Source organism: Oreochromis niloticus, linkage group LG23 (genome assembly GCF_001858045.2).
Source record: "Oreochromis niloticus isolate F11D_XX linkage group LG23, O_niloticus_UMD_NMBU, whole genome shotgun sequence".
Classification (NCBI taxonomy): domain Eukaryota; kingdom Metazoa; phylum Chordata; class Actinopteri; order Cichliformes; family Cichlidae; genus Oreochromis; species Oreochromis niloticus.
This window is the reverse complement of record NC_031986.2, coordinates 33419012-33443171: the sequence shown is the minus strand read 5'-3', so window position 1 is coordinate 33443171 and position 24160 is coordinate 33419012. Positions and strand designations below refer to the sequence as shown.

At 40.4% G+C, this 24160-nt stretch overlaps 1 protein-coding gene across 4 annotated transcripts in view; it reads left to right on the top strand.

The window, feature by feature from the left end:
* gabrb3 (gamma-aminobutyric acid type A receptor subunit beta3) overlaps nt 1-23774 on the top strand; it is a 53998-nt gene extending 30224 nt beyond the window's left edge. For 2 of the 4 annotated variants that reach the window (XM_005451250.4, XM_003444291.5), the window contains 6 exons: nt 3813-4033; nt 5255-5337; nt 5946-6083; nt 9422-9574; nt 13085-13329; nt 15679-16026. In XM_005451250.4, the coding sequence (XP_005451307.1) occupies nt 3813-4033; nt 5255-5337; nt 5946-6083; nt 9422-9574; nt 13085-13329; nt 15679-16026 (1188 nt within the window). Of the gene's footprint in view, nt 1-3812; nt 4034-5254; nt 5338-5945; nt 6084-9421; nt 9575-13084; nt 13330-14674; nt 14756-15678 lie in introns of all 4 variants that reach the window. The other 2 variants (XM_005451248.4, XM_005451249.4) reach the window with 2 other exon arrangements.
* The last annotated feature ends 386 nt before the right edge of the window (nt 23775-24160 follow it).

The following is a 24160-nucleotide window of genomic DNA, read 5'->3' as shown; positions in this document are numbered from 1 at the left end:
CCTCATTTACTCACTGGTGCTGAGAACAAACGCCTTTATGTCTCTTGTGGTCTACGTGACATCTGATAACAAACAACAGCACCCTTCAAACCCAAACCGACATGACGAGCATTGCAGGTATTTTAAGTATTTTATCATGAGTTGAGTCATCATATGACGCCAACATTTTGAAAACCTCCGTGGAATGATCTTTGAGAACTTTCTGAGAACTTTTGCTGGTAGATACTGTCAGTGAAAAAGTGTTTGGCATATTATGACCTCAGTGGTGTGGAGTAAGGTACTGCTGCAGTATTGCTGAGCCGTAATTCTGTAATGTCCTGTAAGCTGATTCATTCTCATGATTTAGTCGAGTAGCTTACGATTGGCTGTTTCTTGCAAATAGAAGGTTTGAGTAGCAGGTGGGTGGGGCTTCTGTGTTTGTAGACATAAACTTAAAGTACAGCATTTGTGTCCATTCCTGGAGGTATTTGCTTACAGAGAGCCCACCTGTGAGCTTTTCAACCACTGGACACGTGATCTGTGCAGTTGTGCAAAATCCCAGCTGCACAGTGACTTATGTGGACATCATTTGAATGCTGATTGGTTGATTAGTTGACCAGGAAGTGAATTCACCTGGAAAGGGAGAAGCGCAAAAAAGATTTTTATTTTTTTTTTATAAAATAACAGCAATGAAAGTAGCAACAGTGGCTGTGGTGGACACTTTTCAGTGCCTTTAACTGTCTTTGTATGTTAGAACTTTTTCCATAGCTGCTTGGTGGCCCAACAGCAAAAGCAGGAGTAGCCTATGGAGACCAGTTGTACCACAAATTTTAGACACTGCCCCCATCTGACAATAGATACTCTCCGCAGTGGACGGCAGTCCGAAGCTGCCAACGGACTGCCCACCATAATGGGACAATGAGTAGACAGGTGGATCTCTTCAGAGCAGTTTGAGGTCTGAACTTTGGCTCACGGAGATTACGTTCACATTCACTCGCTTAGTACGAGCATCCACCAGGTAAAGCATAACAGGCTTACTTTAACTGCTTTTATCTTAACTCTGGTAAGATTCTGCACTTCCATTAGCTGATTAGCTTTTTCGTGCTGCACAATCACTCATTCATTTAGCCATATTACTCATGTACAGCATGGCCATTGAATAAAGATTTTCTTTTTTTACTATCTGATGACAACTGCCGAAGCTCCCTCCACCCCCCCAACAACCTCCTCAAATATCATAATATGTTGCTGTTTGATCTCTATTAGCCTCTAAAAGCTGGGACTCGTCCTTAAAAAATAACTTTCTAACGATCTGTTATTAGTGGACATAAGTGCCTCTGATAGAACTGGGAAATGTATTTATCAAAGTTCTTTTTGTTTGATAAAGATAAATATAAGTAATGTTGCATTATAATTTAACAATTTAATTTTTAAACCATTTCACAATATTGATCTTATACAATTGAGTCTTCAGATTAAAATATAAATTATGTTATGACTTGTTCAACTTTAATTATATGCTCATTTTTAGCAACAAAAGGATGGCCAGTGATGTTTTTACCAAGTGGAAGATAAAGATAAAATTTCCTTGGTATCTGGAAAGTGATCGTCCATCTACTGAAACTATTTCGCTTCTCAGATTGTGTAAAGTCTTTAACTGCTTGCAGTGTTGGATTTAAGGGAGGTCTAATTAATGAGGAACTCTGTGTCACATCCTGTTTGGATGGCTTCCACAGGAAATCTGAGCCTGGATTTTAAGAGCTTAAACAGTCTTTACTTTGTACAAAGGGTGGGCAACATTTCTCTCCAGAGGGCCTGACTGACACCGATGAAGGAAGACAAGGATCACATGTTTAATAAAAAAATCTAAACTTATGTTGCAATGAAAACATTGCCAGCATAAAGGAAATACGTAAATGGTACATAATCATGTACCATTACATTGCGACCGCATGCCATGCAGCCAGAAAGCAGCAGCCCGGGTTTGAGTCCACCCCACGGCCCTTTGTTGCACGTCTTTCCCTCCCTCTCTGTCTAGCTCCACTATCGCTATCCAATAAAGGCAAAATGCCCCCAAAAAATCCCAACAACTAGCCGTAGTCCTCATGCATTGATTAATCCAATTACAATCAGATTTCTTACCTTGAATTTAATTAGTTGTTGCATGTATTGTGGCACATTGATATCTTTTTCATTAATTAAATATTATACATGTAATATGTAAACATAACCTTTGATGATAATCTTTAAAAGAGACAAAGTACAACTAGTTACACACTGGTGGTGTTTCACATTTGGAAGGCCTACCAGCCTGTAACAGTGTACAAAGTCTTTTTGCTCCAAACAAGTGAATTGTGACCTGATCTGGCATCTGAGTCTCTTTCTTGAGTTTTCATTGGACAACAGTTGACTACGCTGCCCTCCAGTGTGGCTGTCTGACTGTACACAAACTGAGAAGCCTCTGTGGGGAATTAGCCGAGGCCTAGAATAGATCCCTGAGGGAGCCTGCAGGTTACACAGGGTGCTGGGAGCTCGAGGGCGTACAGTACAGCATGTACAGCGAGAGTGATGTGGTATAAATTTGTTTCTGAGCTGCTTGTTTAAAGTAGTCAAGGATAGCTGTGAGATCTGAAGATCTCAAAGAGACTAAAATAGCTGTGGTCCAGACATGGAGGGAGCGTGTTGGTAGATGGGCACCATCGCTGTAGTAGAAGAGCTGTTGTGTAAAGCTGATTCACCCATCCCACAGCTCTGCTGCTTGTGGGAGGGAGCATAATGAGGGCATCTTCTGTTTGCAGGGGGGGGGTTCACTACAGAACCTACACCCAGTCTGACGAGTTAAAAATGTTTCTTGTACGGCAAACAAATGAAAAAACCTCACACAGTCACAGTAACGACTGTGCAGCTCTTTGAAACGAATATTTATTCTGATTATACACACGCACGCTGAATTATTCATTGGAATGCATGCTGTATTATAATATACTGTCAAATCACATACACAAAACAAGCTTATTATTTGTCAGTCCTCCAAACCCAGGTGTCTCTTTGCACTTTGTATACAAAGTAAAAAAAAATGCAGTTCTTTCCTCTGTTGCGATCAGATCAGCAGTTTATAACGTGACACCACAAAGACCATCCTAAGCAATAATTAGTTCAACCTAGAGAGAGAAAATACCACTGACGCATTTTTGAACACTTTATCATGAATATGTTGTTGCACCGGAGGATAGGCATTTTGAGCGTGGACAACTTTTTGTTTATTTCCTGAGTCCCGTTTCATTTATTCACGAGAACATAAGTCAGCAGAACACAGCAAAGTGAGCTAGTAAAGAGCTCCATTAAAGGGCTGAAAAAGCTTTTGTGTTTGATGGATTAACTCGTGGAGCTAGCTGCAAATGAATGCTCAATAAATAATGGATGCCTTTGTATGTATGGCTGGTAATATGCAATGCTATCTAAAAAAAAAAAAGTGGTCAGTACTAAGCTGAAACACGGTGTTGACACGGCTTGTAGTAATGGAAATCTATAGTTTGAGGGCTTGTGCCAGTCTTGTGCAGAGAGAATAGCTGAGAAGGGTTTCTTTTTGAGGCAGGTCCTGAAATACGATCACCCAGAGCAGACTGACAGTCCTATAAATATCGTTTTTGTGACCAAAAAATCCGTCCGGACCTGCGGGCTGCACAAATCAAGCGCTAAACTTGAAAACCTTTTTAGAAAGTCTGGCTACAGTTTGGATGGTGGATGGTGCTCGCCTCCTGTTATGTATGCTACATCCCTGCACTTCTTTGACTTAGCATAGCTACATGACCGTGCTCTTTTACATTTCACAGGACTACACGCTGACTATGTACTTCCAGCAGTATTGGAGAGATAAGAGGCTGGCTTATGCAGGGATCCCTCTCAACCTGACACTAGACAACAGAGTAGCAGACCAGCTCTGGGTCCCAGACACCTACTTTCTCAATGACAAGAAGTCCTTTGTGCATGGTGTCACAGTAAAGAACCGGATGATTCGACTTCACCCGGATGGCACTGTTCTCTACGGCCTCAGGTAAGAACTGCTGTTTAGCTTGACCTTTCAGGGTAGGCTTGTATTCTTTATTCATCAGTTTATACGAGCTTCAGTTTTCTTCCCGTCTTGAAAAAAATGTCTTTGTAAGACCGACATTTAAAGTGGCGCTCCTCAATTGTGGCAAAAAAAGCACAGTTATTCTGAGAGACATTTTCTGAGAGGCTGGATTTTCAAGTGCAGTAATTCCACCAGATTCTGGGTGTTTTTAACCAAGTATTATTTGCAACCGGCCTTTATTTCAGCCACTGTTGAAAAAGGAAAACTGTTATTTTAACTGCAGGAATTTATATTAGTCGGTCAAGCTCTCAGCTCTTTGGAGAGCAGCAGTATGACTCCAGCACAGAGCAGAGCTGCATCAGTGAGAGCAGATATGACGCTAAGTCAGAAACAGCATGAAAGGAAGCAGCTGGGGTGGGTTGTGCAGTGGCTTGCACATGCACTGTATAAGAGATTGGACTTGTAGGATTTCAGTGGCTGAACCAGCTGGCTCATATGCTGGAATCAATTTCTTCATGCTGATTCTGTCATGTTTCTAATAATATAAGAATTTGTCAGTTATTTCACATTCCAGTGAGGCAACATTAGTAACATATTGGCTGTGGACAAAAACTTAGAGGTCATTTTTCTTGTTAATATTCATACATGATAGGCTTCCTCTCACATTCTGTGCCTTCTGTCTTGGTTTTCCTCTGTATGAACCAAGTGGGATGACATATGTTTTTGCATATTTTCAGCATTTATCACCATCTCACATAATACTCTCTACAATTAATTACCAATCCATCTCCGGTGCTTATTGGCTGCATCTGGCTTTTACACCATCACATAGCTCTCCAAACTGCCCAAGATTCATGAAGTGGCAAAAAGCTTTATTTGTTTTGTTGAAGCAATTCAAGCTGCAGTTCAACACAATTTAATGCTAATGCAGGAAGTCGCATCTCATAACTGCTGTCATACGTTTGTTTGGACTAACTCAGAATTGGATTCTCAGTTTAAATGTGCAACTCTGAAGAGTCTGGAAATGAGAGTGGAAGTAATTGGCAGGAAGTTTGTTTTTCTTCCTTTAAACAATTAATAATAAAAATGGATCCCATTTGCATCTTCCTCAGATGAAACACATTTTTCCGAACATCCTCTGCTCTAACAGCTGTCCTGAATCTAAAACGAGGTCACCTCTCTTTTGTTCCTCTTTTGACTCAGAATCACGACGACAGCCGCCTGCATGATGGATCTGAGGCGATACCCGCTGGACGAGCAGAATTGCACTCTGGAAATTGAGAGTTGTAAGTTTAAGCCCTGCATCTTGTGCTTTATAAAGAAATACAGCAGACAACCCGACTTTTTTCATCACTTAAAAATATGAACGGCGCCGTAATTCTCATAAAAAATGTTCAGTCATCGGTTGGAGACAAAAACTGCACAGGCTGCTGAATTGCTCTGGATTTATTAATCTGTCATATCCCAGTGAGATTGCTCGCTGCACCCTCTCCAGTTAAACGACTTTGTCTGCACGGAGAGGTTCTGAGCTGAGCAGACAGTGATTTCCATAGTGGAGCACCGTAATGATTAGTCCAGCTTCATCAGTCTAGATGACGTGTTCGGCTGTCCGTGCTGCCATAAAACTGTTGGCGGTCATGGATCTCATGCATTTGGTATCAGCCTGTCTGTCTGCACTGACACACATCCCCATGAAGATTCACATCTCATGCAATCAGCGCTTACAGACGGCTGGATCTGTGTGATTCATGAGACTTACTCTAAATCAGTTACAGCTACCGGGCGTCCTGATTTCTCTTAAGGATATAAAAATACATCCAGTGAAATGAGACAGATTCACTTTTCAGAGTTTTTCCACTGTTAAGAACACATCATGTGACTTGTTTTCTTGCAGATGGTTACACAACAGATGATATAGAGTTTTACTGGAAAGGAGGAGAAACTGCTGTGACCGGGGTAAAACGCATTGAGCTCCCTCAGTTCTCCATAGTGGACTACAAACTGGTTTCCAGGAATGTAGTCTTCTCCACAGGCAAGTTATGGCACTCACATTTTTAATGTTTCTTCTTAAATCCATGAAAGAACATTTTAGAGGGTGCATGCTCGCGTTCAGTTGACATCACCAGAAATCAGTTCAGATCTGTTGTCCCTGATTATAGTGTTAAATAACCTCAGTGAAATTAGCTTATAACTGAGATAAAAACACCTTATCTTGTATTAAGAGTTTGGCACAACGTGTGCTCAGCAAACAATGTAAAAGCAGCACATCTCACACGCCTCCATCAAGATGCATTCAGATGCACTTCATCCAATAGTCAGTGATCGCAGAGGTTGTGTTGTGTTACCTGTCGTCAACCTTGAGACCTCCCAGTATATTAATTCATGACTGGCTGTTTTTTCGGTGCATACTATAAAACTGCTGCTTTAAAACTGGATGGAGCTGCACGCTGCTGCAGAAGGACTGCTTGCTTCCTCCCATAGGTGGAAGTGGGTGTTTGCAGGTTTTGGACGTCTCATGCACAAAAAGTTCTGCTGCCTACTAAACACATACCTGGTTAAAATGATCCTCCAGTTTGTAACTCTGGCTGAAGACACACAGAGTGCAGGTTGAGAATTTGGAACTAAACTAAATCTGACATGAGAATGTCTGCAGTCTCCCATAATGCATTTGATTGCACTTAGACAAGAACCTGGACTGAGTCTATTTAGTTCAAACATACCTGTAAAGGTATAGTGGGTGAAGGGTCTTAGTGCTACTAATGGCCCTAAAAAAGTAGAAAATAACCTGCTTTTTGTGGTGTTGACTCACTTTTTTTATGTATCTGAGCCGAGTCAGGATGATAAACTGTCCTTCATGCAATGACCAGATCTGTTAAACATTATATTCTCATTGCTTGAAATTAAGAGATGCACTGAGCTTCCTTAACTGCAATATTTGTATCATACCTCCATTTGTGTCATCAGAAGTGAGAATAATAAAAGTGAAGGCATGCTTCTTGATGCTGTTGATAAAGAATGGGGGCTGTTGCATACAGCAACATAATGCATTCATGAGGCAGAGTGCTGGCAGCATGAATTATTCTCCTATAATACAATAACAACTCAGAGGCATCAAAACAGTGATTATCCTCACTGCTGAATTAATGACATGTAGGGTGGCTACTGTCCGAGCGTTTCTATACAGATAATGTAGAGAGAACTATTAGAGCTCATTAGGATCACTGTCACATCCTGATACAATAAACTCTAATAAATGGAGTGTCTGCAGATGCTTTTAACTTCTTCTCAACATCCTCTTATTGTGTGTGTGTGTGTGTGTGCGCGCCTGTGTGTGTGTGTGTGTTTTAAATTATCATTATCTGTACATATACACTGTGTGTTTGTGTACAAATACTTTTATGTAGAAATCTCTGTCTAGGTTTTGAGATATTTAAAAATTAAAATACATATTAACCTTTTAAGAATGTGCACACATATTGACACATAACTTTTACCCCTCTGAATCTCAGTGATGACCTCAAGGTCAGAGGTTATGTTTTCTGAAAATCTTGTGAATGAGATCACTTGAGAACAAGGCGATGTAGGATTTTGAAATCGATACCAGAAGTGTGTCTGTCTTGATGCATGCTCAGTTATCCAGATAAATTCCCCAACTCTCTGTGAATGGGACTCATGGCCATTAATCAGTTGTCATTGATCAACGGTCTTAAATCAGTGCTTGTTGATCGATCGTCATGACAATTTACATATTAATGATCTAGAAACTGACTTCACAGCCTATTGTTCGTCAGTGGTGCTAGTTCAGTCATTATGCAAATATACTGTTTATAAGGTTGGGGAAACCTGCAGTCAGCTGAGACTGAAGAAGTCACTTGGATGAGTGACGAAACGTTTCTTCCACTGAAGATGCTACGTCCAGATGAACAGAATCAACTTTATGGCATTAGTCTGTCTACTAGGAGCCTTTACATTTACAAAGTTTTGTGCACATTCTCAGATACTTATTTTGTTATAAAACTAAACAGAATCAATTGTGGTGAGAAAATTATCCTGGTATCAAAATGAAGGAAAAAAAGGAGACTTTGTTTTAAGCAGCCATGGTGATATGCGCCTTGAGAGTTTACCCAGAATGCACTTTTTGACGCTTACTCCATAAATTACTGGAAATGTATCAAACATCCAAGGTCACCAATACTTGTCTCTATTCCTCTACATCAAGGACACCAAACTGTAATAGTTTATTTAAACATACATATCCCAAAATATCGATGCTCACAGTTGGTTATAGAACAAAATCATACCGAACAGCAGAAACAGATTTTGTCTTCATGTTGTGACACGTGGCGTGCGTGTAGAATTGCAGTTTTTAACAGCTTAAATGTGTTGTTCAACCCTGAAAATGTGGATACTTCCGAGTACTTATGAAGTTTAGAGGACTCAAAAATGCTTGGAGAAATAACAAATTAAAAAGCTCCAAACTTCAACCCACCCCATCCCCCTGAAGCGTCTGTAACTCTGAAAACATTTATGGCGTGAAGGTAATATTTTGTGTGACTTTGTTAAATATACTGACGTTACTGTACAATAAATGAGCAGACTGTGAGGAGGTCTACTCGAATATTCTTATTTCTCATTTTTGCATATTTTTCCGACTGAAATGTTTCAGATTATCAAAAAAAACCCCTAATATTAGTCAAAAATAAGCAGACAGAAAATGTAGTTAATGAATGGCAGCTATTAGGTTTAAGGGCCACTTAGTTTTTACTTGGTCCAGGTAGGTTTAGATAACTTTTGTTCCCTTAATCTTTGTCTAAGATTAAGGGAACAAACTAAGAAACTGAGTACATTATATTTAAATATACATTCATAGGTACTTGTAAATAATGACAACTACTTTTACTCATGAACAGTTTTCATCAACTCTGATATTATATGAAATTCTTAATGGAATCATGCAAACCATTCTCTAATAAGTCCTTTTTCACTCATGCACTGCAACCCTGAGATTTTCATGATACTACCTGGTTGAGCTGTATGTGAAAACCTAAATGTCTAAGTTGGAGCAGATATTAAATGTCTTTAATTTTCCAGATCCCAAGTATAAAGTCTAAGGGTTGGTATATTTGTGTCCTGCTTGTAACGGTCCTGAGCAAGTGGGCTTCATGTGTCCTGTCTCCGGCATGCTTTTCCCAAAGTTTTGTTTGTTTGCATCATGTGAGAATGTGGACAGTGTCTCGTTTTTGCCTGCAGTTCATGTGTAAATACAGTTGAAGAGCTCATCACCACAGAAACCAAATCAAAGTGGAAGGCATCCCCATGTTTCTCCTGAATTATAGAGGCCTGATTTTTACTTGATGTGTTGTCCTGCAGGTGCCTACCCTCGACTGTCTCTGAGCTTCAAGCTGAAGCGAAACATCGGATACTTCATCCTGCAGACGTACATGCCCTCCATCCTCATCACCATCTTGTCCTGGGTGTCGTTCTGGATAAATTATGACGCCTCAGCTGCCAGAGTTGCATTAGGTATGATTTTTCGAATGCAGTGAGTTGACCTCTGGACTGTAGTTTAATCTACACACTCTGTGTTTTATAAGGCTTGTGAACAGTGACCAGCTCTGTGCCAAAGCTGGAAACCAGAAAGTAACACTTAAGTGACATTATCAAAGTGGCGATTCTGTAATTAGAGGATGGATTTGTGACTGGTTACTCACAATTATTTTACATTAACATTATGCATTCAGTATCCATCCGTCTGACTTATAGATGTGTCAAATGTAGGACCAGATGAATCTTGACAGCGAAAATATTAAAAGAAATGGCTTGTGTGGGAATGAAAAATTGGTTTGTTTAAAGAATATTTATGTAAAAGAAAGCACTCACAAAGATTCTGTAGTAGCACTAACAAAGAAGAATAGTCCTGGTGAGGCATTATGCATTCAAAACTAAACTGTGAGTTCCTCCCACGTGCCACATTTGAACAGATAAACAACAGATTCAAGAAGAACAAATAATCACAGCTGTGCGTTTCCTTCAGTCTGTTTGAAGCCTCTGCATTGTGGTGTAATAGGAGACTCAACTGGATCTCAAGACTCACACTTTCCACTGGCTTCTAGGGCTGAAACAGTTCACCGTTGTATAACACCATACCTCCCTAACTGCATTGATCGCTGCTAGAATATTTGCCTTAATGGAAATCCTCAATCAGCTTTGGTGCACTCTCAGTCAAGCCTGCGTAAGGAAGAGCACATTAACGTACCAATAATAAAATCTCACTTGAGCATACGCGGTGATTAGATGAATGTAGTATATCTTAGGAAGTCTGGTGGGAAGCTGGATTTGGAAGCCCCTGTGCTGGCTCAGACCTCGTCATTTAACGCACGAGTCGGCTCACTCCGCCGTAACGCCTCCTCGTTGAGAAGACTGCTGTCTGGGACGCTGTCAGATCAATGCAAGTTAGAAAGCATCCCTACTCCTGTGCTTTACAAAATCAATCAACGGTGATTCATTACAGGTCTCCATTCTCTTTGGTGGGTGGTGTGAATATCCTGAGCAAAACCAAATTAGCTGGGCTGCTTAACAGGCTTCATACATGAGCAGCGGAAAAACATGTCTGAAGCGTATGGAGTTTTATGAATCATTCACAAAGATGTAGTAAAATATATGTTTTTAATGCAAAAGATATGCAGATCCCAGAAGGATATACACATTTTTTAAAAAGATTTTCTCAAACAGTCCAGACCACTTGAAAAATGGCAAAAAAAATCATATTTTGCATGGTTGGATCTTAACAAAGTTCCAAGTAGAGCTTCAACAGGCAACAAGAAGAAATGGGAGTGAGGCAAAACATTTTTTGAGCATGCATTTTATTGAAAACAACGCTTAAACTGAAACAGGCTATTTTACAGCTGATTAAACGTTTAGGACCACACCTCCGAAAAAAAGCCTTGTAAACCCCCCAAACCAGAAATCAAAGTTCCAAACAGGAGCTCAGTAATGAGTAGCTCCACCGTTATTGTTGATCACTTCAAAAATTCGTTGCGGCGTGCTTGATGTGAGCGTTTCCACAAAGTGAGTGGGAACATTTCTGGAAGTGGTGAAGACGGCCGCACGAAGGACATCTACTGTCTGGAACTCCATTGTCCATTTTGTAAACTTCTCTTCCCATCCATCCCTAAAGGTTCTTAATGGGATTTAGATCAGGGGAACACGCAGGATGGCCCAAAAGAGTGTTGCTATTCTCCTGGAAGAAGTCCCTTGTCCTGTGGGCATTGTGTACTCTAGCATTGTCCTGTTGAAAAACCCAGGCTTAACCACACAGACAATGGCCCTCACTCATGAGGGATGCTCTCTGCAACATCTGGACATAGCCAATGGTCGTTTGACGCCCCTGCACCTCCTGAAGCTCCACTGAAGGAAAAAGCACCCCAGACCATTATGGCGCCCCCTCCACTGTGGCATGTAGAAAACATCTCAGGTGGGATCTCCTTGTCATACCAGTTACGTTGGAAACCATCAGGACCATCAAGGTTACATTTTTTCTCATCAGACAATAAAACTTTCTTCCACCTTTCAATGTCCCATGTTTGATGCTCTCTTGCAAAGTCCAAATGGTCAGTTCTGTGGCGTTTAAGGAGATGAGGCTTTTGAAGCCTTTTTTTGTTTTTGAAGCCCTTCAGTCTCAGATGCCGTCTGATGGTTATGGGGTTGCAGTCGACACCAGTAACGGCCTTAATTTGGGTTGAGGATTGTCCAGTGCTTAACGGACAGCCAATTAGATCCTCTGGCTCAGTGCTGATGAAATTTCTGGGGGTCTTCCACTTGACTTTTTTGTTCCATAACCCTCAGGATCATTTAAGCAATTCCAAATGACTGTCTTACTGTGTCCTACCTCAGCAGCGATGCCGCACTGCCAGAGATTCTACTTATGCAGTTCAACAACCCAACCATGTTCAAAAAAGGAAACATTTTCTTGCCTTTGCGAACAGAACATCATGACAGTGTTACTACCTGACAGAAAATGACAATGAATCCACATTTTTGCACAGATTTGGCTTTTTAAAGGCATGTGGTGCTAAACTTGATCAGCTGTAAAACAGCATGTTGCATTTGAAGCGTTGTTTTTAATAAATTGCATGCTCAAAAACTGTTTTGTCTCACTCCCATTTCTTCTTGTTTCATGTCAAGCTCTACTTGGAACCTTGTTAAGATCCAAACATGCAAAATATGACTTTTTACCATTTTTCCAGGGAATCTTAAACTTTTGATCGGGTCTGTATTAGCCAGTTTGTTGGGATTTGACACCAAAACTAGAGCTGTGTAGAGCAAACACAGGATTTTAAAATCATCTGTTCAAGTTAAACTCCTGTTTTGCCACATTAAATAGTTTATTAGGGGCAGATGTCATCTTGAGGAGTCCAGTGATGTAAATGGTTTTTTTCACCATTACTTTCCTACCCCTGTGACATGAACAATAGTGTACAGCGTATGTTATCATCTTGTATGATTATCACTTCTTATTCTGTCCGTCTACTTTTACCTGCTGTGTTCTCAGGGACAGCACTGCGCAGTATTTCAAGGGGTTTGTTGAGTAACCATCTCCTCCGAGCTCTCAGAGTGTTCAGAATCTTGCTCGTCCCTTTGTTATGCAGAAATCGATGCCATGTACCCACTGGCGCTCTTGACTCCCCCACACACTCCATACAGTGCAACATTTTTTGTTTTAATTATGTAAGCCTGAATCGACAGAAATAGACACACCGTCCAGGTCGGTGAGACTTCATGGAGACACAGAAACATCACAGGAGCATTACTGTAGATGGCGCAAATTACTGAGAGAGTTACAGTGTGTTTGTTGAGTCTGTTCGCTTGTCATGTGAGTTGTAATTCATCCAAGTTCAGAATATTCAACATCACCCAAACAGACGACTTTTAGCTTCTCAGAAAACAAAAAAATCGTGTTGATGGTTTTCTTCTGGATACGGTCATTTCAGCCCTCCTTTAGTACTGTGGAAATAGATTTTTTTTTTCTTCCAGGGATCACCACTGTGCTGACCATGACAACCATCAACACCCATTTGAGGGAGACGTTGCCCAAAATCCCCTACGTCAAAGCCATAGACATGTACCTGATGGGCTGCTTCGTGTTCGTCTTCCTGGCTCTGCTGGAATATGCCTTTGTCAACTACATCTTCTTTGGCCGAGGTCCTCAGATGCAGAAAAAGCTCGCCGAAAGGGCGCAGAAGGCAAATAATGACCGCAGTAAATTTGACAGGCCCAAGGTGAGAATTATTTCCAAACACCAAGAAGGTTCATAAAAAAACAACTGCGGTGTTTCTTTTAACAAGCAGGGCTGGAATTTAACAACTTTTAGTGCTTATAGCTGTTAAATCAACCATGAGGAGCAATTCTCCTTGGACATCACACAAATATACACGAATTAGCCGTTACATTAAAACCACTGCTGGGAAATGTCACCATGCAGCATTGTTACAATAATGATAATAAACATCATTGCAGTAATTCATCTGTAGTCATTATGTTTTGGCTCTTCGGTGCCGAGATGCAGCGTTATCGTGGTTCAGGGGTTTTTTTTAGTGGATTCCATTTCAAGCAGTGATTTATTTAAGTAGGCGTCATCACTATCTGAAAGTTACCTATTTAACTGTGCAGGAGTATCTCTAGCTGCTAACTGCAATAAGAAGAATAGTCGTACAGCAGTTTGTGTGAAAAGAATCCGACTTCTGTCTTGATCTTTGACTCCAGTAAACATTTTTATAGTCTTAATTCTCAGGTCAAGTATTCCTTGAAACTCTGTATTTGAACTAGAACATGTAGAGGATTAATCAGGGTGTGCTTTAGGATGTGTCTGCCTTGTTACTGATTGGTCACAAACCAGTGGCCATGCGTTCAGATCCACCCCTAGCAGTACTGTAGATGACGTCATGTTTAACAGCATCAAAAATTGTGCTTCGAATACCCTTTAAATATGGGTAACTCTATGTAAAAACCCATCTCTGAAAAGATGCCCACCTGAACCCTCGGAGTCTTTTGTGCACATTTAACTTTAGCATATTTAATGAAGCTATATATCTCATACTATGAATGTATTCAGACTTTAAGCCCTCCAAAGATTTTACACCATTTTCCTCATAATTTCATTAATTCAGACATTTTCACCCAAATCAGCTCTAAGAGTCACAGTACAAAGCCAAAACCTCAGTTTTAGTGGAAACAAGCACTGGGATTGATAACTCACTGAAGAAACCTTCAAAAACTGCATTCTGGCGTAACACCATGGCTTTCATTAGCCTGTGGAATTTTTGGCTGATCAGAACAATTTACACCATGAAAGATCTCCTTTTTACCTACATTTGATACCAGGATGATCTTCAAATCAAGGATAAAGATGAGCCGATTCTGAGGGATAAGGTGGGAGACAGTGATTTTTAATGTGACTGGATCAATACATCCTACAGATGTTTGTTTTTTTCAATTAATCATCAGTCACAGCTTTAACCAGTCCACACTGATTGACTTTCTGACTCCTGACTCCAATGCTCTGTGAGCATCTTAGGTGACCGAATCTCAGACAAAGGGGTTTGTGTTTGTCTTTTTCCTGGCTAGTCCATTCTGGAAGGAGGCAATTGCAAGTCTTCGTCTCTTAAACTGTCCAATCAGGTACAAGGGCGTCGTCACTCACGACGGGTGAGTGTCTGTCACTGCCTGTTGTGTTACATCTGTGAAACCTCTGGCTGAAACTTTGCTGCTGCAGTGCAAAGTTTGACCTCATTTAACAAAGTAACATGTCATCACAGCCATTTCTCACCGTACGAGTACATTCTGCTTAACCTGCCTTTCCCACTGTCGTATTTTTGCCCTTTTTTAATGTCTTTATACGTCTGTGTTGCTAACATCCTATCCAGTAAGTGCAATCAAACCATTCCAACCATCATTAATGTCATTAGGTGATTACCTTTACACTGCACTAATTCGGTGGCGCATAGAAAACATAAAAAAACCATGAGTTACATTTTAAATTAGTTTACAGGATTTAGCAGTCAGGCGTATCCTTGTTGTCCTGTGGTCTATATGACCATAAATCATGTAGAAATATTCCCTTTATTTTGGTTAAGAATTGTATGAGGACTGGAGAGAAAGTTTTTATCCACTTTCTGCAGTTCGTTAAAAGACTCCGTGTAACACAGACCTGAGCTTATTTTTTAGACACAGTGTATTTCAGGTTCCGAGGTTGATCTGAGAAACCACAGCCAAAAAATTAAGACGACAAATATTCACTTTTTCGCCTCCTCTCATGCCTTGTGATCACGTTTTATATCTGTGTTCATCCCGTGCCTCAACTGGTCTGAATGATTTATCTGTTTTTGTGTGGGAAGCAATAGTTGTCACTGCATTAGTATTGAAGCCAGCCAGTCCAACCTTGAGCTGATTTGTGAGAAGACGTTTAATTTTGGGACAGAAAAACCCGCCTTTGAAGGTCGCTCTGGTTCCCAGGCTGTAAACTGTCAGCCTGCGAGAGAAGACCGACCCCGGGGCACCGACGCGTGCTGCACATGTGTCGTCAGTCACCGTAGCCTGTTTTAAAAATCGCTGCTGTTTGTCGGTCCTAGGTCGACTCCCAGGGGAACATTTTGCTGACAACCTTGGAGATCCACAACGAGGTGGGAGGAAACGAGATAACAACCAGTCTGAGCGAGACCCACAACTCGTCCTCCATGGTCTTCGACAACTCGGCTATCCAGTACAGGAAGCCAAGCGGGTCACGCGAGTCGGGGCGCCACAGCCTGGACAGGAACGCACATCTTAAGAAAACCCGTCTACAAAGACGGTCCTCGCAGCTCAAAATCAAAATCCCAGACCTCACTGATGTGAACGCCATCGACAGATGGTCACGGATTATATTCCCCTCTGCCTTCTCCCTCTTCAACCTCATCTACTGGCTTTATTATGTTCATTAATGCACTGTGTTTTTTTTTTTTTAAGCCCATGTGATTCTAGTTTATGACTGAGAGAAGCCTTGTGTGGCCGACCCGACACGGTAACGTCCTGAACACTTTTTTAACATGATGTGTGCAGAAAGAATCATGCACAGCCACAAGGATTTACCTGCAGAACATGCATCTTACAAAGACTTGCATGTGAAGTCAGCCCTGTGATCACCTGCGACTCTGTATCACACGGACTGAAACACACTTTTGCAGCACTGCATCTCCAAAAGATGATTTAAGTTGGTTTCGGTGAGCTGCTGAAACCTTCCCCTGTAATTTCAGTATAACATGTGGCCACACTATTAAATTTAATCGATAAAGGTTTGTAGTATTATGACAGCACTAGCCTTCTTTATATCTGCACATGGACAAAGGAGGACCTGTAAGATCCCATACACCCAGACTAAACTGACTTTGCCCAGGCGGGAAATTATTTGGTATGAAATCAGCCATAAAGGAATAGTTGTGATATTTTGGGAAATGTGATTATTTGCTTTCTTGCTGAGACTAAAGAATGATCCTACCTGGGTCTGAGGGATTAACCAAATTTTTATTTTAAAGTCCTATTGGGCTTCCAGCTGTTATTACAAAAGCCTAGTTGAGATAAAATGACATTAAAACAATAAGGCTGCATCCAGTTTTGCTTCATTTCACGATGCCCTTTGTTTGTCGTATTATATACATCCAGCATACCCCTTTTCCTTACAACTGTGCACTTTTGTTTCTCCCAAAATGCCAAAGCTTGTTCAGCGTTTAGTTCCGGTTGCTTCAAGACGATAGAAACAGAGTCTGTGGTCAACAAGCTGAATCTAGAAGCTGTACCAAGGTTACAGGAGCTGGACTGTGTGTTGTTGTCTCTGTGCCGGTGTTCAAGCGTTCCCTAGACTTGAGATCATTTGGTTTCAGATCAAATTGTATTTAAATTTAATGGAAATACTACTTTCTTAAAAAGTTCAGTAAGTTTTTACTGATCCTACTGACCAAAATCTTTGTTAGCATTTCTGCCATAATCAAGTAGTTTAATGCTATGCTCATTTCTATCCTGTAAGTTCTTGTTGATGATGGAAAGTAACTATAACACGTTACTCTATGATATCAAAACAGAGTCATGTCTTTGCAGTCGGGAACAATAATGACCTTCCTGACACAACATGTAGTATTTCTGTAAAAGTAGAGTTAGGATTATCACATGTCATTGATGATGACGACTCAGAAAGTTGAGTATAAATACCAATATCCAATCAACTTAGCTTAATTTTCAGAACCCAATTTTAAATAACAGGAATAGAACCAGTACTGCATTTTAGAAAAAACTTTATTTTCTCATTTAGTGCCATGAATGAAAGATTTCCAAAAGGTTGGAAGAACTAGCCCTAATAGCATTTCTGATGCTAACACATCGTGTCACTTCAACCACTGCAATAAAATTGTCATTTTTACATTTTTGTGTGAACAAATTAGGTCATGAGTGATGTTTTGTGTTACTCTGTGGGCTTTTGAGGCTAGTACATGGATTATTTTCATATTTGGTCAAAGCAATGCTAGCGATTTAACGCTAAGCTAGGCTAATCCTCGCTGACAAAATGCAAAAATAAAAGGACTTCCCAAAATATCAAACTATTTTATCAACGTGTGCATTTACACATTTTCAAAATGCCATATTTCCGACAAAAACTGGAGAGACTGTGTGACATTAGTACAAAGGTTTCCAGGCTTTTGTAGTGAATTTTTTATCGAGGAATGTATTGGATCAGTTTACATCGTCCCACTATTTTTGTCACGTTGCTTTCTGTTGATTTTGTGAAACACGTACATAATACAGCACAATCCATAACTTCCTTGTTTGTTTCAGACTGCATGTTGTACTGAGCACTGAGTCGTGGCTGCAGATCCCGACCCTCTGGGGATTTGATGTACATATTGTAACTGTGCACATTTTCTCTCAGCTCACAGTAATTACATGGCTATGTTGTCAACGGTGTTTTGCTCAGTGATTTCTGGCCTCGCTGTTCTGTTTTTGTTAGTCTTTACACAAACTTATCACTTCCTTTTTGTGACAGTAAATATAAAAAACACAATATCAGCTCGTTATCATTTCCATTCTTTCCTAAAGGTAGAGCATGTGAAGTCCTTTTAAGTGAAGGAGGAACTGATGGGAGGTGTGTAGCGTCTCCTAAACAACCGTTCCTGCCAGACACAGCTCACAACATGCCATCTGACTGCTTGCTTGAGCAACTCGCAGCGCGTAGGAGTGACACCACCTGTCAGTAATCCTCGCAGCTCGGTGACATCCATGCGCGCCGGTCTCACGGAGCCCAAAATCAAGAACGAATCGCATATAACGAACGCTTTCTCAATGGGCCTCGCATTTCTTTTAAACGCTTTTGCTTGATGATCTGTTCCTGCAGACAGCTTTTTCCATGAAGTGCTCCACCTTCAAAGTCTTAATGGGTCAGGAAGATCAGGACAGGAAATGGTACATATTTTTGGCATTTGCTAAATAAATCAAAACCTTTTAATTCATCATTTTTGGTCCGAGCACTATAAATATCCCTGCTACGCAAACACTTCGGCTTTGCTGCCAGGATTAACCCTTCCTGTACAATTACATTACAGACGTTATAATATAGATTTTATATCTTTTTATCTCTCTCAAGGATATCCATTCCTATTTAACTATCCATCTACTATAATTGGAAAGATCAATACATATCTGGAGAGATATAAGTAGATTTTTGTGTTTGTCTTTTTCCATCTTTGAAAGATGGATAAAAGCATCCGTGTGGATATCTGTCTGTCTGTCCCATGAACGGAAGGTATCAAAGTAGATGTTTAGCCATCCTTCTATATTGTACCCTATATGGCACCCTGTTGCAATTTTACCTTTGTGTCCAATATGTGAGCTCAAGTAAGAGTAAATACACATCAACAATCAATATTGACAAGAGCATGTGCCAAAAAATGAAAACTTAGTTGTATTCATGCATATTTATACAAATATCATGGTACACTGTGGTGGACTTTGCCTGCCGTATAGTTTTTCCTCAAGCTTAGCTAACAACTGAATTACAATAGCTTTCTCACCTTAAATAAATTAGTGACGTTTTCTTGGAAATTAGGAATATATGTTTTCATTAACTTGTATTAAGTTAGTATTTTTCTGTTTTTTAATAAGTTACTGTTACATGTGTGATGAAAGTAACAGTATTCTCATTGTTTTTGGGTCACATTTAGACATTTAAGTTTAAATATTATATTGAATACTGTACTCATAAATATACACCGATTAGTGTTTAATTACATCTTTCAACAAATTGATGCCTTCTCACAAACTGAGAATGAATCCATTAAACATAAATACGAGCGGAAGCTGGTTTGTGGAAGTTGTCACATGGCCCTGCCATCTTGAATACAGTAGCCGAGGTGGACATCACAGTTCCACTTGATCACGTTTTATGTATCGCTGGAGATCGAACACATACGTAAAAGTGGAGAAGAGAACGCGTAGGCATTCTTGTGCTTTAGAACCCAATTTTAATTCATATCAGCACCTCCAGAGTCCAGATATGAAGGATCACACCTGTGTTTCATCATCTGAGAAGAAGCAGAAGAAGCAGAAGACCAACACAACGCCAAACAAAACAAAAAACAGATTATGCTGTATGCATGCATTAGCGTGTAATTTGGTAAGAAACAAAACCTCTTTTAGTGTATTCTGGTAGGAAAGTCAGAAAGACAAACTCGGTCATGGCATTAACCGTCCCCTTTTCTAAGGCTGAAGATTAGCAAACAAGCAAGCACTTTATTCATATAGCACTTTCAGACAACTCCCAGCTGGAAACAAAGTGCTGTACACTTGACATGACAAACGAAAAATGATAAGCACATTAAATTACATTTTAAAAGGCGGGGAGGGGGCTGTCTAATGTGCAGGGGCAGGTTATTCCGAGTTCCCTCTTGGACCCGGGTACCTCCAGGAGTAGCTTGTCAGCTGACCTGGGGGCATGAGTAAGGATGTATTTAAAAAACAAACATAAGAATTTTAAAATGACCTCTAAGATATACAGGCAGCCAATGTGGTGAAGCCAGGATGGGAGTTATGAGCTCTCTTTTGAGAGTTCCTGTTAAAAGTTGTGCAGCAGCATTTTGAACCATTAGCACCAGTATAACAAGTAAAGAGCAGTGTGCTTGGAGTTTAACCACTTTTGGCAAGCTTATTTTCTATTTCCAAGTATAAGGTAAGTAAAAAAAAAAAGAAAAACTTGCAATATGTGTGTGTTTACATTTCTTGCTCAGTGCAGCCAACATGATTTAATGTTTGTTAAAATCAGCTTATTAGTTGACTTGGGTAAAAGCTGCCGGTTATTAGACTGTTACTGGTTAAACGTTTTCTGGATGAATTTGTGGAGGCTCGTAGTAACCATAAAGCCTAGCTGTCCTCACCACTGTCCCCTTACATTTGTGCCATCTGAGAGTGAAAGGTGGACAGATTTGAAACCTGTTTTCTGTTTTGCTAAAGTTGACGTAGTGACTACAGTTTGGTCCTCCAGGTGTTACAGCAGATAAAATCCATGCAAATAATGAGAGAATTGATTATTTCTGCTCCAAAGTTAACTCTCAGTGGCCTGAGAGGTCAGACGCACTGCAAGAAAAGTCCAGAGGTGAGTAAAGCAAACATGTAACTACAGAATGATATGAATCATGTGATTTTTTTTTTTTTTTTTTTTTAATCCCTCTATGCAACAATGAATCCTCCATTTCTTTTCATCACGACTCAGTGCAATCTGCAGCTGTTCAGTCACATTATTGTCTCCCTGTTCAGCTCTGTGTCGACACCTGGACACAGATGTAGGGTTAAAAGGGTTAAAAAGGATGTTTTATTTAAAGTATTTCTTTGAGTCAATTTTTGGGATTGTAGACAGGCGATCATCACAGGTTTCTTTTTCCCTTCCAAAACTCTCCTAAATGAGTTTTCTCTTGATGGCAGCAGGCGTCTGAACAAAGGAGCCTATGGTGAGTAAACCAGACTGTGACTACTGCAGGATCCACACATATTTACCACATGCGGCGTAACATTCTGGCATTGATTGGATGGAAACACCAGCTTCTTATAGTGGAGGCCCAATCAGCTCAACAGTGTGCAGGTGCGTAATTAGGAATGTCTTCCAGGTGTGTGATTAGCAGGGCGGAGATCGCTAGAAAAAAACTGCAACAAAAGTGTGCACACACACTCTCACTCACTCAGACAGGGAAGAGAAAAAGGGGAAGGTGAGTCTGTCCAGGAGGACAGGGAGACCATGATCCTCCACTAAATCACTTCCATTGTGTTTTGTGAGCTTTTGTTTTTTTAACTGCTTATGTTGTTTGTTTTTGTTTCTTTTTTCCACTTCTTTTGTGCTTTGTGAGCTAGCAGCATTTTTCTGTTAGCTGGTGTTTTCTTAGGTTGAAGTTCTTTCTGGGCCACCGTACAATGAAGCTCGTTGTAGCCACATTTGCTGGCTAATTAACCGTCATATTTGCGCTTATATATTACTTATTTATTATTGTATATAAATTTGGATGTAGATGAATTGACCCAAGTACAACATCTGCGTTTTAAGAACTGAAATATTACAAACTACTGTAAAACTGAAATTTGTATTTTTAAAGTGTTTGAAATTGAGAGCATTTTACCAGGTAATGGATTGTGCTTCATCAACCTGTCAATATCTGTTAGCCATACTGTTTTAATGGATGGTCTCAAGTACCTACATCATGTTTAGGCTATTAATAATTTATGCTTGGACTTAAAATGTGATTGTAACTGTATTTAAGTCTGCACAGTCTCTTGAAATGTTTTTAAACCATCACGTGACCTGGTAAACTTGGTTTCTTCCATTTGACCATCATCTAAAAATGATGTTAGCAAAAAATGGCAAGTTGTGTCGAGCGCTTTGAGTGCCCAGAGTAGAAAAGCGCTGCATAAGAACCAACCCATTTACCATTAGTTATTTAAACTAATATTAGTTTAAATAACTAATAACCAAATATTAAAGACTGTTCACAATTACTAACTCAATATTTAAAATATTAAGTACTTACAGTTTTTATTTTGTCATGTAAACTTGCATGCATGTCTCTGGACTGTGGGAGGAAGTTGGAGTACCTGAAGAGATCCCCATGAGGGGAAAAAATACAAACACCACACGGAAAAGCCCCAGCCGGCAGGTGGACTTCTTGCTGTGACAGTACCACACCACCCACACACACAAAAAATAGTCCAAAAAAACAAGTATGATGACAATGTTTACTTTTTTCTTATATGTCAGTGTAAACGTGTCCAAACTGACCAAAAAACTGATCAGAATCACACATTGGTGCAGCTGTTTTGCACTTAAACACATGCACCCATGAGTCTGCCTGTGAATTGCTCCAATCCTTCATTTGCCATCAGATAAAGGGCACATATTTTCATGTATAACAACATATTCACAAACAATATGCAGCATGTGGTTTGTTTATTTCCTGCTGCAGTGCAATAAATGATCTTCAGCAGCCGTGGATTTCATAAGCCAAGCTAGAAAAGGCCATTTTCCTGCGGGACCTCATCAGCAGAAACAAGACAAACAGCCATAGCAATGACCATAACACAAATAAGATCCCTGGTTTGCTGTGTGCATTATCAGTGCCAGCGCCGTATAATCATCATAACCTGCAAAACAAAAGTAACCATGCCCGCGATCATTCATTAGTCATCGGCGTTCATCATTTACACTCCGAGTCCTTTCTCTGCTCCGTTATGTTTGCACTAATGTTCGTCATTCTAATCTCGTTTCTGTCGCCGGGCCTGTTTGTTCCTCATTCCCCCGCTCGTGTCGGTGTTGTGATTGGTGTTGTGTGGGATGAATGGATTGGAGAATTCAGCTGCGGGATATTCCAGACATGCAATAATTCAATCTGCAAATTACAGCTGATTGATAGTGGTGCACTTCAGATAAATGAACAGCAGGTGTGCGTTTGGCTGTGAGCTGCACATTATGAGGAGTTTTGATGGCTGAAATTTGCCTCTTACATCGCCATGAAATCAGAAATATGCCATCTCAGGTCCCCTGCTCTCTGATTAAATGGACACGTTCAGGTAAAACAATAGAGATCGATCAGACCGCTGGAGCTGTTTTTGGCTGTAATAACTAATAAACATAGAAAAAATGAGGTACACCGTCTCTCATTGGACTATGTGATGCAGTAGTACTGTAACGTTTCCCCAACTTACATGCCAATGAGTGAAAATATTCTTAAATTGGTGTGGAATAGCTTGACACAGCGATGACATCAGTCCCATCCAACACACTTGGGACATAAGTTAGCTTAAGATCACCTCATTATGTGTTTATTTTGGAGTACTCTGTAGAGTTGCAAAGCAAAAGTCTTTTATACAACAAGGTAAATGGTAAATGGACCAGTTCTTATATAGCGCTTTTCTACTAGTACTCAGAGCACTGTATACAGCATGCCTAATTCACTCATTCACTCAACAGCTTTCTATCTAACATTCAGATGAACACATCAGATAGCAATGTGAATTTTAGTATCTTGTCCAAGGATACTTTGGCATTCGGAACCAGCAACCTTCCAATTAGTAGATGACCTGCTGTACCTAATGAACTACACCCCACCCCCCAGAAACTGTCCCCAGCAATTTGCTGGTACCCCATCCATTTGGAGTAACTAGATTCTAAACAGTTTAAGCCCATCCATCTATCCTTCCTTCCTCTCTCTCTTCTGTTTATCCGGGGCCGGTTCGCAGGTCAGCAGCCTAAGCAATGAAGCCCAGACCTCCCTCTCCCCAGCCACCACCTCCAGCTTGTCTGGGGTAACACCAAGGCGTTCCCAGGCCAGCCAAAACGTATAATCTCGCCAGTGTGTTTTGGGTCTGTCCCGGGAACACCTCTCACCCAGGAGGCACTCTTATCAGATGCCCAGTCCACCTCAGCTGGCTCCTTTCGATGTGAAGGAGCAGTTTAAGCCTTTCCAAAGGAATTTTTATTCAGAATCTTTTTAAGGGAATAACTGATGCCTGTCATACATGACACTAGGTCGTGCCAAACACTGACCACAGATTTAT